The following is a 17,940-nucleotide window of genomic DNA, read 5'->3' as shown; positions in this document are numbered from 1 at the left end:
GATAACCACAGAAAATATTTTCAACTTGTAATGCTTTTACAATAATGCACTTACAGTGGAAGTCTTCGGGGCAAGGCACTGCACTGGAATAAACATTAAAATACACAGTATTTCAAAGGTAAAGCCACAAGACTTAAACAGTATATGTTTTATCAGTAACACTATTGTGATAAAATTGCTTATTAACTTTGTGCTGAGTTATATTCAGTCTTTCAACTCCTGTCATGACTATGCAAAGCCAGTAAACCCAATACGATTTGCATACTAGAGGAATTTTAGAGGATATAAGGATACTAGAAGAGATATGATGTAACTATCTATCTATAAAGAACTGTTTAGATATTCAACCACGTTATTTAGTCTCTACGCAGTCTATTATTTTCTTAGGTATAGAAGTTTTATTTTCCACAGGACACTCATTTAACCAGTTTCAAGGCCATTATGTTTAAGCACAGTCAGAAGTACCTGAGGAGGTTGTGTCGTGTGAGATGGTATATCATGTTCTTAGGTATATGAAGTATGTGGAATTAATACACTCTTGCCAAATGTTTTACTCAAGGAGCGTGACCTTTATTTCCCCTTTATGCATGGAACTCAGCATTTTCCAAGTAAATATAACAAAATTAACATTGTGATTACATAATGGGAAACATTTTGCACTGAAAAACAACTACTGTATAACAAAACTTTCACTTTTGAATGATAGTAGTAATATCAACATTAAGAAAGACCTGACAAAGAATTCTAAATAGCCACAATAAGATCTTTTTCTTGAGGCCATAAAATGACAACACATTCACTACCTACACCCTTTTTGAACATAGGAACTATTATCCTAGATATTGCTATACTTTTGGATGGCATATACTGTTGGACCATGACAACTAAATATCATGTAGCTCGATGGTTCTAAAACAATCCACATAGTGGACTTAAAAATAGAACCTAAATGGAGACTTTGGTTCAAGATATCTGTCAAAAGAGTGTGCTTTATACTGCAATTCTAAACAGGAAGCTTTACTTGAAGAATTCAATCTAAAAACAGACATTCTCCAAAGGAACAAGAAGAATCGAAAGGCACAACACTGAATATTTCTAAACAGTTCTTTTAAACTCCAGTTCGAGTGGTAGTGCAGATTAGACAGACTTGTAAGATGAAGTCACAATGCTGCTCCATCAATGTATCGTTAATTTTTTTTATTGGATTCTGATTGGCTCAATCCATTTAACTCAAGCAAACATATTGGCAGAAAAAACATGTACTGTAACCTTGTACTTTACTACTTCCCCACCCCACTTTAAAAGTTCCTCAGTAGGGCCAGGTAGTGTAATTTTAAAGTCAACGTGAACTCAGAATCAACCCTTTTTACATATACAATGCATGTTCCTGGTCTTATAGAGCACAACAGTACCCGCCCACTTTTTCAGACATCTGGGTTCTGGAAGTATTTTTCCCCATTCATTTTTTCCATAGGCTTTTCATAAAATCCTTTATAAAAGAGTTCTAAGTTATGGACTAATCCAACCAGCTCCAAGGTGAATCACATAATTACAAACTTTGATTTGAAGCAAAATAGTATTTGAAAATCGGACAAAAAGACAAAGGTACAAGACTGCGTACTTACCGTCTTTCAGGAGGGCATGAACTACAACCCCATGAAGCATTGCGTATGATGTCATTGAATAAAAAACGATGCAAATATATAAAACTGTTTATTTTTGGTTGTTGATTAGAAGTATAGAAACAGTATATTTTACGTTTACTGCAAAATACTCCGATATACACAAATATGTAGTTTAAGGTTGAATGGAGACCGACTTGATTACGCCATTCATAGTGCGTCATGGAAGTGGGCGGTCGCTCTTGGGCTCTTTTCACAGGCTTTGTTGGCCACAGTTCTCTGATTGGTGGATCTTTCTCTGATGAATCATGAGTAGTGTAGTTGTTCACCAGGAATAACGCAGTCTAATGGCTTCAACGGAAGCATATACCATTGATGAACAACCTCGGAGCTCACGGTAGGTCTGTCTTTAAACGTTTATTAGAAATTGTTGAAAATGAATTCATCTATAGAAAAAGTTATGGGATTTTTACTTCCAAAACCAGACTGTTGCGCTCTATTGTGCAGGATTCGTCACTGCATGTTAGTCCAAAGAGTCTTGCTCTGCCTCTGAAACTACTTTCCTTATTTCTGATGTCACCTATAGGCCACCCTGGCTATTGGATTATGTTAACCAAGAGCCAAATAACTTTTTAGGCATTCTTTTAGCGAACTCTTTACTCACTTTTTATAATCCAATCAATTCCTGATGGATAAAATCAAGTCCCGCCCTGTTGTGAATGCCTTTTCATGTTGATGTTAACATTATTTCTTAATCTTCTTATTTTACACATTAGAAAAGTCCTAATATTTACAAGTTTTCTGTTAATGATCTTTTATTAAAAATGACACAATACTAATAACAAAAAATTGAGTAGCTATTGATAATTTAAGGATGAAACTATAAACTACTTTTAAAACACTGAAACTCGTTATGAGTATTATAGGAAAAAAGGAGTAATGCTTTAATACTGACCAAAAACTCTATGGTAGCTGCACTATTTTATCTGTGCTTACCGAACAAATTTTCAGGACACTACTACGTCTCACATACATCTTTGTTAAATAAGGTCTATAATGATCTACGCAATCTGGTCTCATAGAATCACATTGCTATACCTACATTTTTGCAAAATCATTTTTAAGGTGGCTTGTACATATCACGGCAGTTTTCTGGTGAAATGAACACTAGAGGCGCTACAACAACAATGACCTGTATTTACTTTCACACAAATCACGAGTAAAACAGCTGATTATCATTTAAAAAAGACTCCTGTCTTATGACATCTAAACACAAATCAAATTATCGCGGTAGCTCAACTGATAGAGCATAACACTTCTGATGCTAAAGACTGGGGTATGAGTCGACACGTCACGAAAATGTCACAGAAGCACAACAAAATGACGTTGCTTTAGAAATTTTGTTTTTCATGTCACATTTGCTTTTATGACCCTACCGGTTAGGTTTAGGTTTAAGGTTTAGGGTAGGGAGGTAAGTTTTTAAGATTTAAACTTAGAGCATTATCCTTAAAATCCTCTTCTACTTGCTTTTAGCGCCACACTGTGGACATTTTACCTATTAACTGCCGTGATATGTGTACGGAACCACGTAATATAATTTTGCAAAAATGTCATGTAATTTTCACGACTGGTTGTGCCACAGGATCAAGTGCACGAGATTATAGGGTCTGCTGGTTTATATGATGACACAAACCAAACCATCTTGTCCCTGAGGGCGTTTCCCCCACCATAACTTCCCTCAAATGAGTCACGCCTGAGAGCCAGCCTCAGAGTGGTCCATTTCACCTCCAGTGCACAATTAGTTTACAAGTACACAGCCTTGTGGGGCTTCTACGGTCTCCATCATCTCACAGTCCAGGAAGGGGGCCTCAGGTGCGGGCTGGGATGAAGGGCTCTCGGCTTTGCCTGGTGGGAGAGGTGGCGGGGCGGGACTCCATGCGTAGAGAGGCTCTGTGGGGAGGGATGTCGTGTAGTTTGTGTGGCTGTCTGAGTGTGCAGGTGGTGGAGGCCAGTCTGGATAGCGTGTTGCTTTGGGGCCGTATGGTAGAGATAAGGTGCTTGGCTCCAGGAAAGGGGTTAGGGTTTGGGTCCGTGTGAAGGGAGGGCTGGAGACGGGGCTACTGCTGTGCTGGGGGTCTCGGCAGTCCTGAGGATTGGGGAAAGCATCTTCTGCCAGTTGCATCTGATGGAAGTAGGCCTGTACCTGAGACTGCTTCTGAAGATAGAGCCGTTTCTGCTGTAGTCTGCTCACAGGATTACAAAGATGCATGTGTCATCACTGATATTCAAATAACTGTACTGCAGAGTGACATCAACAGATCAGGAAACATTTAAGGTTGTTTCTTCAACTTTGGGCACTTTTAGCAATGTGGACTGTGGAAGTCTTGTTTATATTTTCACACTCTCACAATTTTTTTACATTTGTCTACAACCAGTGTCCAACAGTGTATGTACATGTATCACAGGAGATCTTTGTCATTTCTGTAACTGTTTTCCTAAAGTCAAAATACCCACCACAGTATCATTTCCAGAACATCTCAAATTCTGTATTGTTTAATAGAATTTTGTTTTTGAAGTAAACTGTCCTTTGACTCCTTTGTCTTGCTAAGGCTAATTTCATAGCTAACATATTATGTATCCTAAATGAACATTTTGAAATGGTTTGTTTATTTCACTCTGTTTAGATTTAGATATAGTTTTAACCTCCTGAGACCCTGAGACCACATGCGTGGACATTACGTTTTGGCTTTGCATAATTTAATTTCATTTAAACTGACTCAGTTCAGGAGACTCTGAACTCTGAGTAAAGGGTTCAACTTTTGATACACCGTGTCATGTGCGAAAACATCATGGCACCGATCTCAGCTGAGTTTGTCTTTGGGAGAAACAGCCACAAAACTACATCTGGTAAGAAAGTGAATTAAGTTTTTTTTACATTGAAACCTATTTGGGTCAAAAGATTAGAGTCTCTAGTTTCATCCGATATGCCACTTTAAAAATGTAATTGATTTATTGCAAAATTACATGCTGTTAAACACAATGACCACGTATGTGGACTACAGGCTCATTTTCCTTAACATATCCTACTGTATATTCACTCTGCATTATCACGAGAATCAATGGATGCATCCAAAAGCTGAAAAATGTTGCTTTCATAGGCTGTATACAGAGTTAGGATGAAAATAAATTGAGATCTGTTCTGAGACCAGTGCAGACAGACAGCACACTGGAGGTTAAGTCATTCCCTAATTAGGGAGCATCCTATAGCTTTCCTATGCAGCCAAGTGCATTCACTGCTAACATCTGATCAAAAGTTCAGTTTCAGGCTGCAGATGATGTTTGGACCACTCAACATGTCTGGCAGACATGGGACAATGGTAATCAGTACACAGATTCAGAATTTGTCTTGTAAAACTTTATTTTAACATAGTTAGTGGTGATTGGATGATGCTGGCCAATACTTTGAATCAGAATTATTTATGCAAATTTCTGATGTAATGTCTGCAATGTCTCAAAAACATGAATAACCAACACTCCTGGAAACACAAACAGTTTGATTTAAAAAAATCTGATTGCCATTATTTATCCTAACTTAGTCCCACTGTCCACATATGTTTCCATCAATTTTTATAGCTATCATATGGGTTTAGAATTCAGACTTGGAATATAGCACACGAGTCGTATGGGGTACGTTTATGGTCCTTTTTTGTTCTTTTGGAGCTGGACAAATCTGCTTTTGTTATACAGACAAAAAAGTTAGACATTCTGCTCACTCCTTTTGCATGGGATGATATCTGAATTAAAAAAAAAGAAAATGACAAAAGTAGTTGTCTCTGACCTGTGCTCCTGTAGATGTTGCTCTAAAGTGCGCGGTGCAGGCTCTTTACAAAACATCTGACCACTTCCAAGACCACTCGCCAACTGACTGTCCCTCTGAAAAAAAGCCAAAGTAAATTACTATTACTATTAGGGATGTCCCGATACAGATATTGATATTGGAATCGGGTCTGACACCACGCTCATACTTGTATTTGTGTTAGTAAAAATGTTGTGTAAACATTCAGCGCACAAAATAAAATCACGTTATGTCCTAGTACAGACTACATATTTATTTAATTAAATAGCAGCCTTTTGCGGTTTAATAATCACATTTGGTCACGTACAGTAGCGACCTGCTTTCCGGAGGTGAGAAGCTACCATCAAAAACTGAAACCGAAAGGGCTTCACTCCAAAATACAAGCTTCCGCCACAATAAAAGCTCCATTTAAATGGAAAAAAGTATGACTGAAATATATCACTACTTTATGTGTACTATTTATAGCAATGTAATTTACTACTACTACTACTACTACTACTAATAATAATAATAAATCAATAATGATTATCTTAGATTTAAGCAATATCTCACATATGTGATTCTCTGTTTTGCAGCACTTTATTTGACAAAAATAACTCCAATGTTGTATTTTGGAGTGTGCTGTGAGATTCTGTATAAAAGCACTTCATGTAATAAAATAATACCATATGTTGAAAATTAATTGTTCTATTTTCATTTAATAACAGTTTAAATTAATTCATTTACAGAGGTGGGTAACGTGCTACATTTACTCCATTACATTTACTTGAGTAACTTTTTGGAAAAAAATGTACTTTTAGATTAGGTTTAAAAGTGGGTCTCACTCAAGTAAATTTCTAATGACATTTTTTTATTTTTACTTCTTTTCAATGGGTGGCATTCCTGTTGTTACTTTACTAGGTTTCAGCTGTCACTCAAGCCGAGTCCATCACCAAGCTCTTCAAAGTGAAAAACTTTCTTCGCTCTGCACAGTGAAAAAATAATAGTTTCGTCATGCAATGCCTTCATTTCACACCAAGACAATCGGATCTTTCAAGATTAAAACTGAAGTTTCAACTTAAGGCAGCACGCTGAGGTAAGTTGTGGCTCTAATGCTAACACGGGCTTTTCTGTGTAATGTGATGGTCATTTTCAGGGTGATAATGTAACTGGGCTCTTATGACATCAGTTTTTAAGTGTACATTTTTAAATCAGTGCAGCAATATATCAGTGTGCTTTATCCCGCGTCCTGCATGTCATGAGCAGTATTTACACATTTACTGGAAAATATCGCAGCTACTTCGGCCGGATTAACTGTATAAATCCATGTAAACATCCAAGTTAAGTGTAAATAAATGCCTTTTGCTCTGCCATTTGCGTGATGGCAATCGTATTGCGAAGAGAGTGGCTGTGTCCGAAATCGTTCACTCATTCACTATTTCCTATATAGTGAATGCACTATGTCTCAGCAGTGAGTGAACAAAATAAGTGAGTGAATTTGGACGCTGACGTATACACCGAGCGTCGGATCTCTGGGGCTGTCGCAGAAACAATGTCACATATTAACTTTTTAAATCCTTGGGCCTTACTTGTTATTCTTATTAAATAATATATGAATACAATAAATCTTCATTTTGTTTGTCATTTTTAATATATACTGTATGTTAATATGAAGAGTAAACACATTTTTCAAATAAAAAGTACATTTTAAAATGTATCTGTATGTTTTGCCTCTATATGTTATTATGTAAATCAAGTAATTTGTCAAAAAGTAATTTAATACATTCAGCATGAAATAAAACGTTGCAGCAGTGAAGGAGGCATCAAATGCATCAAATGTACACTCGAAATTAGAGTGCATTGTGAGTAATAATGAGTGAACAAAAGTAGGGAACGAGTGGCTCACTCAGAATTCAGACACTCCTGCAAAATGTCGGACACCCTAAATAGTGCACTATATAGTGGATGGGGCGGTTTCAGACACAGCGAGTGTTCCATGACCGGAGTTGGTGCCCTATGTAGGCTGCGTACTCTGCATGTAGAGAGCGGTGGTACTGCTGTACAGGACTAATGATCTAAATTCTATCGACGCTGAAAACTGTAACTACACTGAAATAAGAATCCATGCAGGACTTTAAAAGCTATGAAATAGCTAAAGAAGGCTTTAATAAAGCATGATCTTTCTTTGGTTTATATTTCAGCATTATATTTAATGTCCTTGTGGGACATTTTCACGATTTCACCATAACAATTACTAGAAATGTTTCCAAACCTCTCTTTTTATTGACAAATTCATCCAGATCTGACAAGAGCCCTTAAAGGGATAGTTCACCCAAAAATTTTAATTATTTACTCACCCTCATGCCACCCCAGATGTGACCCCAGACTTTCATCTGCTGAACTCAAATGAAGATTTTTAGAAGAATTTCTCAGCTCTGTAGGTCCATACAATGCAAGTGAATGGGTGCCAACATTTTAAAGCTAAAAAAATCTAATAAGTCAACATAAAAGTAATCCATAAGACTTCAGTGGTTAAATCAATATCTTCAGAAGCGATGTGATAGGTGTGGATGAGAAACAGATCACTTTCACATTCTTCTTGTGTTTTTGGTGATTCACACCAAGAATGTCTAGCAAAAAATGACAAATATTGATCTGTTTCTCACCCACACCTATCATCAGATATGGATTTAACCACTGGAGTCTTATGGATTACTTTTATGCTGCCTTTATGTGCTTTTTGGAGTATCAAAATTTTGGCCAACAGAGCTAAAATATTCTTCTAAAAATCTAAATTTGTGTTCTGCAGAAGAAAGGAAGTCATACACATCTGGGATGTCATGAGGGTGAGTAAATGATAAGAGAATTTTCATTTTTGGGTGAACTACCCCTTTAATGTGATAGCTCAGTCATAATTTAATATTCTGTCATCATTTCCCAACCCTCATGTTGTTCCAAACCCGTGTGACCCTTTGTATACTGTGGAACACAAAATATGTTAGACAGAATGTTAGGGACTGACAGTCGCTTTTAAAGTATAGAGAAAAAAACAACACATTCACTGAAAGTAAATAGTGACTCAGGCAAACATTCTGTCTAATATCTACTTATTGTGTTGCATGGAGGAAAGAAAGTCATATGGGTTTGGAACAACATGATGTTGAATGATGAAAGAATTTCCATTAATAATAATAATTCTGTAATACATGTTAAATGTGTATTATGTAGTGGAATATAGGGGAGTTATGTCATTTGTGAAAGTAATGAGTTACTCACTACTTGAGTACTCTTTTAATTGGATACTTTCTTACTCTTACTCAAGTAATTATTTATGTAAGTACTTTTACTTCTACTTGAGTAATTATTTCTTTTTGATAATTGTACTTTTACTTGAGTACAGTTTTTGGCTACTCTCCCCACCTCTGTAAATTTATTTAGACCTCATTTTGATGATACAATTGAAATAAATGGTTGAATATGGAATTCAGAAAAAATAAAGCAAAAAACAGGTATCGGCGAGAACCATAAAGGAAGTAATGACATACTTATCCAATTTACATTTAAACTTAATTTTAGTGACTACAATTTATTGAGCAGCAACAGTCTTGAGTGGTCTATCTATATGGAATAAATGGAATATTTGGTCCATTTACACATTATGGTGTACAACAGGGGTGCTCATCACGTCGATCTTCCTAACAGGTCAGAAGAGAAAGGGAGTAGAAAGAGAAACTACACAAAAAATGAGAATCTTAAAGATGACTTTTATTTCCTAATTTTGGCTTCCCCGTGAAATTTCCAAAACGTAGGATGGCAGGGGAAGTCTGATATTGATTAGAGTTAGGTATATGGGTAGGGTTACAGTTATAGTTTATCTGACCAATCAGGTACAGCTTTCCTCATGAATATGAATGACTCGTCCCCTGCCATTTTTACATTTGTCTGACAGACAGGCGGCTTCTTTCTGTTTGTGTGCTGATGTGCACTCATTGTAATGGAGATACGGTGTGTGACTGTCAAATACACTTCAAAATGCCTGTCCTGGCGAGGTAATAATAGAAAAATAGTCAGTTATATCTAAAGTAAATACCAGGACAAAAAAAAGCAGATTTGTATCAAAATATCAGATCTGTGCTTTAGGACTTGCAGTGTAAATGCAGCCTGATAAATCAGCTTCTCCCTATGCAATTATTATTAATCAAACAACAATAAAAAGAAAACAAGACAACTATTCATTGCTCTTGGCTGAATAACTTCAGTAGCTTTAAAAAATATTAATGTATTGTAATCATGCAGTGAATATCTGTAATCTATGTAGTTTCGTGTTACATTACATTTCTGAATGTACACTTGAATATTTATTGATACTGCTGTTAGAAACTTTAAGCATTGCTTTCTTAATTTTTTTTTCTTTATTCTTATTTTATTACTGACTGTTTCCTTGCCGTGAATAACTACTTGAGAACTTGAAACAATGTTTACCTTATTAACAAATTAGTATTTATTTTGGTATCGAGAATCGTCAAATTTCACTGGTATTGGTTCTAACTACTGAAATTGTGTTATCGTGACAACAATGCCTTCGAAGGCATGGTAGATCTTACTACTAATGGCATTATGAAAAAGTAGATCTCATGCCGTAGAAGTTTGAGCACCCCTGGTTTACAACAATAAAGTAATATTCAGTTTTGTGAAACCTGTAGTCGCTGAGCGAGGTACTGTGTCTCTAAACTCTGTCTTCTTGACAGTAGATAAGGGTGCATTCTACCAGTGAAAGCTGTCATATCTTTTCCACTTGGACACTGGCGCCCATCTCCCTGAAATTATTAAAGAATTTGTAAGTCCAAAAAATTGTAAACTGGAGAAAAAAAAGCTAAAAGTTTATTTTATATTGTGACCGCTATTACATTTGATAATCAAATTGAAAACAAAACTGAGATGATCCTGAACAGTGATCTGTAGTGGTGGAAACGGTACTGAAAATCTTTACTTGAGTAAAAGAATTGCTATTGAAGAAATAATTCACTTTTAGATGTAGTGAGAAATAACTAAAGTGAGAGTAAATAAGTAGTTTGATGAAGTAATAACTTTACAAATTACTTTTATGAAAAAGTTATATTATATAATGTATAGTATGTTTAATAACCTACAGTATAAATAAATAAATATATGATATTTGATTTAAGTATAATATGGATCAGCTGGTAACACTTTTCAATAAGTTTCCATTCGTTAACATTAGTTAATGCATTAGCTACCATGAACAAACAATTAACAATATACTGTTTACAACATTTATTAATCTTCATTAATTTTAGTTAATAAAAATACAATTGTTCATTGTTAGTTCATATTGTATTAACTAATGTTAACACACACAACTTTTGATTTTAAAAGTGAATTAATATATGATGAAATTAACATGAACTAAGATTAATAAGTGCTTAATAAGAACTGTTCATTGTTAGTTCATGTTAACTAATGTTATTAACTAACGTTAACAAATTGAACGTTATTGTAGTGTTACTGATCAATTTAGTGTCTCTTAAAACTCTTTGCATATAACTACTATGGACACTGCTAACATGGTTACTGTCTCTTTAAGAAAAGTCCATTACTTGACAGAGGATAGTTCTGTGCAGTTTTGTGTTTTGAGTTTTGCTTTTGAGAGCTGTAAAACAATTTCTTACCATGGTGTACCGTACCATACTGTCAAGTATTGTTTTATTTTGTGACAATAAAGAAGATATTGAAAATATTTCTTATCATTGGCCTATGTGTATTTCTTTTTTGTGTACCCAATATATCTTAGCTATACACTGATAAGCCAAAACATTATGACCACTCACAGGTGAAGCTAATAACGCTGATCATCTCCTAACAAGGCCACAAGTCAAGGTCTCAGTAGATTAGATGGTAAGCGAACAATCAGTTCTCATAGTCAACGTGTTGAATGCAGGAGAAATGGGCAGGAGTAAAGACCTGAGCAACTTTGACAAGAGCCAAATTATTATGGCCAGACGACTAGGTCAGAGCATCTCTGAAACGGCAGTGCTCACGGTCAGAAGTGGTGAGTACCTACCGACAGTGGTCCGAGGAGGGACAAACCATAAACCGGCAACAGGGTGTTGGGCGCCCAAGGCTCATCGATGCGTTAGGGCAATGAAGGCTATCCCGTCTGGTCCGAGCCGACAAAAGGTCTACTGTGGCACAAGTCACAGAAAATTTTAATGATGGTTACGGGAGGAATGTATCACAGCACAAAGTGCATTGCACCCTGCTGTGTACCGGGTGACCCCTGTCCACCGTCAAAATCGCCTACAATGTGCACGCGAGCGTCGGAACTGGACCTTGGAGCAGTGGAAGAAGGTTGCCTGGTCTGATGAGTCCCGTTTTCTTTTACATCACGTGGATGGCCATGTACGTGTGCGCCGTTTATCTTGGGAAGTGATGGCACCAGGATGCACTGTGGGAAGATGACAAGCCAGTTGAGGAAGTGTGATGCTCTGGGCAATGTTCTTCTGGGAAACCCTGTGTCCAGCCATTCATGTGGATGTCAATTTGACTCGTGCCATCTGCCTAAACATCGTTGCAGGCCAGGTACACCCCTTCATGGCAATGGTATTCCCTGATGGCAGTGGCCTCTTTCTGCCACACTGCACACATTGTATGGGAAAGGTTTGAGGAACATGATGAAGAGTTCAAGGTGTTGCCCTGGCCTCCAAATTCCCCAGATCTTAATCTGTGGGATGTGCTGGAGCAACAAGTCCGATCCATGGCGGCTCCACCTCGCAACTTACAGGACTTGAAGGTTCTGCTGCTAATGTCTTGGTGCCAGATACAACAGGACACCTTCAGGGGTCTTGTAGAGTCCATGCCTTGGCAGGTCGGTGCTGTTTTGGCGGCACGCAGAGGACCAACAGCATATTAAGCAGGTGGTCATAATGTTTTGGCTCGTCGGTGTATATTAGGACTGCCAAAGATAATTTATTAGATTACTTAATTAAATGTTGCTTTTAAAAAGCATTTCACTTCATTTTCATTTTGCTAATATTTACAAATATTTGACATTTTAAGAGAGGGACTAGATGGATTAGGACAAAATGCAGTAAATTTGTAAATGCTATAAATATAGGCTTTATTAAGGAGCATATTTAGTCAAATTCAGAAATTGATATCAACCCCAAAAACATGATTATGATAAAAAACCTAAATGGTTAGTTACATATTGTCTTTTTAAATGCATTTATACATTTTGTTTGAGACAGAAAGTTACAAGTAAGTCATGTCGCGCATAGGCACATTTCAGTTGGAAAGCATATTTAGTGCTTATAACTCTCCTAATATTCAGGGATGTTATATAATTTTTGTGTACTCTGTAAAAGTGGTTAAAAAGTTTCATATTTCCTTTTTAATAAACTGAAATAAAATAAAATCTATTATTATTTATTTATACTCAAAAAGTACTGTTACGATTTTATTGGACCCCCTCTAGATTGTATAGGTTTGGTCTTAGCTTTCGAGGAGATGGCAAGTAGAAGGCTGGGGTTTGGGACTTGTTTGTCAGAAAATGGGGTAATTATTTAGCGGTTTGGGGGGACTCTTGGGGAAGGGAGGGAGAAAGAGAGGTCTAGTTTAATTTTGTATGTTTATTATATATAAAAAAAAAAATTTTTTTTTTTTTTTTTTTTTTTTGTGTATTATTTTATGTGACCACAGGGGTGTTTGTTGGGGGTTAGGGTGGGGTTGGTGATTGGGGAGGGATATTAGTGGGGGTTCAATGTTAAATGTTGATTCGGTATGTAAGTGTTGTGTTTTTCTCTGTTGTGTTTTTTTTTTTTTAATCAATAAAAAATGTTAATAAAATTTTGTAAAAAAGATACCGTTACAGTGACAAATTTACACAAGTACTGTAACAAGAGCAGTTGTAATTCGTTACTTTCCACCTCGAGTGATCTAACCTGGTGAGTGAGTGGATGGTGAGGCTCTATCAGCTCCTGAGGGTTGATGGTGGGGTTGGCGTCTCCTCCACCACCTCCTAAAACTATCTGGGCTTTATTCAGCTCCAGGAAGCCCTTGGTCCTGGCCAGGTTCTGGAGGTGCTGTCTGAATGCCACTAAACCTGTAAAAGCACAGATGCTAAGAATACAAAAGACTGTGGCTCCTGCAGGGGTGGTCTGATTCATAGTTTCACCTCCTGCTATGCTACTGCTATAATTAGTACAGAAATGAATCACTAAGATTATGTTTAGGTTTAAAACATGGTCATTATTAATGGAGGGTCAGAGATCAGTCAGAATGATATTTTCTGCAGTGCTAAATGGATGATCACACTAGATTTTGTGTTCACTTTCATTAAAAACATAGGAGAACGAATGAGCAAGCATATGCATAGGATTTTCATCACTTTCATTGCACACTAAAGTTCAAGTTGATGAATTCTGACCAGCAAATTTGTAAAGAGAAAAGACATTAACCAATAAAGATTCTAAATGTCACAGATTGAACTCATGTCTGAAAATCAAACATGGAGAAAACTTTGCATCATCCTGATGTATATCAAATAAGCTTAAAGGAAGTGTCAGTTTGGAAGAGAAGTTGCATAGTTTACATTTGAGAAACTATAATAGATGTTTTATACAAAATTGATACTTCCTGTGAATTCTGATTGGATAAGTCTTGTTTGAAGCCATTGTAAAACACTGATAAACAACACCTGATTAATGTGACCACACTTTCTTTTTTAAAGGGATAGTTCGCCCAAAAATGAAAATTCTCTGATCATTTACTCACCCTCATGTCATCCAAAATGTGTATAACTTTCTTTCTTCTGCAGAAATATCTCAGCTCTGTAGTTCCATACAATGCAAGTGAATGGTGACCAGAACTTTGAAGCTTCAAAAATCACATAAAGGCAGCATAAAATAATCCACTCCAGTGGTTAAATCTGTATCTTCAGAAGCGATATGATACTGTAGGTGTGGGTGAGAAACAGATCAATATTTAAGTCTTTAAATATTTAAGACCATAAATCTACACTTTCACTTTCACATTCTTCTTTCTTTTTTTTTCACATGCTTCTTTTTTATCACCACCTGCTGAACAGGAAGGAGAATTTATTGTGAAAAAAAGACTTGAATATTGATCTGTTTCTCACCCAGACCTATCATATCGCTTCTGAAGACATGGATTAAACCACTGGAGTCATATGGATTACTTTTATGCTGCCTTTATATGTATTTTTGAGCTTCAAAGTTCTGGCCACCATTTTTTAGCATTGTACTGACCTAGAGATCTGAGATATTCTTCTAAAAATCTTTGTTTTTGTTCTGCAGGAGAAAGAAAGTCACACATCTGGGATGGCATGAGGGTAATAAAAGATTAAATAATGAGAGAATTTTTGGGTGAACTATTACTTTACGTAATGTGACAAGTTGCTACATTGCTTGGCAACTGTAAACAGCCTACAGTTAGGATAATTAACTATATTGCATGGTGGAACAAAACTTTATTCCAATTAATAATAAATGTAACTTTGAATTGAACTTGGCTGTCTTCTCATATTGCTGTTGCTGCTGTTTTATAAAAGCAAAACTCCACTTGAGGTCCTGCGTTACAGTGGTTTTAATACTTCGAGTTGTACCTCAGAACACTCCTTACCTGTGGTACAATCACTGTAACGCTCGACCTCTTGTGGCTTATTGCTTTATTTGAATATTTTGAATTTTTTGTTATGAAGTTTTAATTCGCCTAGTTTGCTGACCAGAATCCCTGCCCTCTTTGATTCAGAGGTTAAGAGAAAAGTGATGGAGAATCTGCCAAAGAACAAATAAAAATGACAATTCAGCCTGACCTTGTGTAAGCGAGGTGTCCGAAGCCCGCCGTCCCTCTCTGAAACTGATTAGTGAGTGATTATGAGCATCACATCCCTCTGGGTTAAGCGGCTGCAGGGTGGGATTCAAGGGCTTCATGCCGAGGAAGACCGGTGCTTGGGAGCTGGCAGGTGTAGTGTTTAATACATCTTTAAGAGCAGGATTCTCCTCAGGCAAGCTGAAGTCACTCTGAGTAGAACCCATGCTGTACTCTGAGTCCATACTGCTGAGAGATGGGTTGAGACCTGTTGCGAGAGGCTCCTTTTTAGTGTACTCTAACTTAAATGTACTTATACTTAAGTTGAATATAACAGGTTCCAAAATTAAGGCTTGACAAGTGTAAAACGAAAGTATAAATGGACTTTGGTGAGTTAATAAATGGGAGTTATAGGACAGTTGGCTGGAAATTTTGTAGGACCTTAAGCACTGTGCTGCACTTTCCATTACACATTGCACTGCATTAGTTTATTTCAACTATTATTTATAATCTTATAAACTATTATTTATTATCTATTATCTTTTATTTATAAGGACATTATAATTTTATTATAATGATTTATTTATATTTATATTCATTTTTAAATTATTTATTCTAATGGCGGAGGACGAATCTCAGTTGCCTCCGCGTCTGAGACCGTCAATCCGTGCATCTTATCACGTGGCTTTGTTGAGCGCGTTACCCCGGAGACATAGCGTGTGTGGAGACTACACGCCATCCACCACGGCATCCACACACAACTCACCACGCACCCCACCGAGAGCGAGAAACACATTATAGCAACCACGAGGAGGTTAACCCAACGTGACTCTACCCTCCCTAGCAACCGGGCCAATTTGGTTGCTTAGGAGACCTGGCTGGAGTCACTCAGCACGCCCTGGATTTGAACTCGCGACTCCAGGGGTGGTAGTCAGCATCTTTACTCGCTGAGCTACCCAGGCCCCGACAAATAATTTTTTTATGTAAAATGAGGCAAAACAGTTTAATGGCAATTACAAACAATTTTAAGGCCTCTAGCTTTTCTCAAATCTTTTATCATTGCGTTGGAAACAAAGATAATTTTGGACCTGATTTTATTAGATTTGTGTAATACGTTTTGTGTTTAAGTGTGAATCTCATGAAAAAATGTCCACAATACACAACACACAATACACAAATCTGAGACAAAGCAGGCGAAGTGTTTTAAAGGAATAGTTCATCCAAAAATTCAAATTCTCTCATTATTTACTCCCAGATGTGTATGACTTTCTTTCTTCTCAGAACACAAACAAAGATTTTTAGAAGAAAATTTCAGCTCTGTAGGTTCTCACATTGCAAGTGAATGGTGACCAGAACTTTGAAGCTCCAAAAATCACATAAAGGCAGCATAAAAGTAATCTATAAGACTCCAGGTGTTAAATCCATGTCTTCAGAAGTGATATGATAGGAGAGGGTGAGAAAAAGATAAATATTTAACTATTTTACTATAAATTCTCCTCCCTGCCCAGTAGGTGGTGATATGCACAAAGAATGTGAATCGCCAAAAACAAAAAGAATGTGAAAGTGGAGATTTATAGTAAAAAAGGACTTAAATATTCATCTATTTCTTACACTTATCATTTTGCTTCTGAAGATATAGATTTAACCACTGGTGTCTTATGGATTACTTTTATGCTGCCTTTATGTCCTTTTTTAACTTCAAAGTTCTGGTCACCATTCACTTGCATTGTATGGACCTACAGAGATGAAATATTCTACTAAAAATCTTAATTTGTGTTCTGCAAAGAAAGAAAGACATACACATCTGGGATGGCATGGCAATTAGAATTTTCTTTTTTGGGTGAACTTTACCTTTAAAGGTCTGGTAGGAGCACAACAATCCCTACCTTAAACCAGACACACAGAACTGCAGTACTAACCTGTGACAGGCAGCACACCAGGTTGGTTGGAGACCTCAGACAGTGTATGCCGGCGCTGACTGAACCGAACAGTATGAAAGGCAGTGAGGGGCACAGCATGCTCCTCCTCTGCCTCAATGCCCTCATCAATTGACGTCTCCATAACGTTGCTAGGTAGTGAGCTGCTGACATTGCGGACAACGACTGGAGGGAGTGGGTCCAGCAAGCAGCCATCCACCTAAAATATAAATATACACACACACACACACAAAACTATTTTAGGCTGAAACAGCTCAGCACTCTCTGGGACGACTGAAACAAATCAAAGCTGAAACTCAGCTGGTGATTCATAATGAGATATGACTACATATGGTCTCCGAGAGAATACTTTGAATATTGATATGTCAGTACCAGGGTCAGAAAATTACCAGGGCTTGGAGCAAAAATGCCACAGAAAATGACAAAATGGCCAAAAATGACCCGTCCAGCTGTGTTTGAACACAAGAACACATTCTCATCTTGTGCCAATGTCACTAGTGTCAAGAAAGCCTGAAATTTGGTTTGTTGTCTGTACAGCTTCATGTTGCCTATACAGTTGGAGTTTCGCTTACTGCCCCCTGCTGAACACAGGTGTTACTTCAAGCATGAATTGCTCCAATGGTAGGAATATTCCTTATTACGGTCCAGAGACATGATTAAAGGGGTTCATTTTTTTAATGCTTTTTTATATAATAAA

The 17,940-nt window shown here is 37.0% G+C and overlaps 1 protein-coding gene across 1 annotated transcript in view; it reads right to left on the bottom strand.

Annotated features, from left to right (window-relative positions):
- Nucleotides 1–706: 706 nt before the first annotated feature.
- Nucleotides 707–17,940, bottom strand: part of LOC127426823 (serine/threonine-protein kinase SIK2-like) — a 49,266-nt gene continuing 32,032 nt past the window's right edge. The window contains exons 10-14 of the mRNA XM_051673857.1: nucleotides 17,226–17,442; nucleotides 15,311–15,574; nucleotides 13,419–13,579; nucleotides 5,461–5,555; nucleotides 707–3,865 (exon numbers count right to left, since the gene is read on the bottom strand). Of these exons, the coding sequence (XP_051529817.1) occupies nucleotides 3,421–3,865; nucleotides 5,461–5,555; nucleotides 13,419–13,579; nucleotides 15,311–15,574; nucleotides 17,226–17,442 (1,182 nt within the window). The 3' untranslated portion in view covers nucleotides 707–3,420. The remainder of the gene's footprint in view (nucleotides 3,866–5,460; nucleotides 5,556–13,418; nucleotides 13,580–15,310; nucleotides 15,575–17,225; nucleotides 17,443–17,940) is intronic.

This window comes from Myxocyprinus asiaticus, chromosome 3 (assembly GCF_019703515.2).
Source record: "Myxocyprinus asiaticus isolate MX2 ecotype Aquarium Trade chromosome 3, UBuf_Myxa_2, whole genome shotgun sequence".
NCBI classification, from domain to species: Eukaryota; Metazoa; Chordata; class Actinopteri; order Cypriniformes; family Catostomidae; genus Myxocyprinus; species Myxocyprinus asiaticus.
The sequence above is the reverse complement of the archived record's forward strand: the minus strand, read 5'-3'. Positions and strand labels throughout refer to the sequence as shown.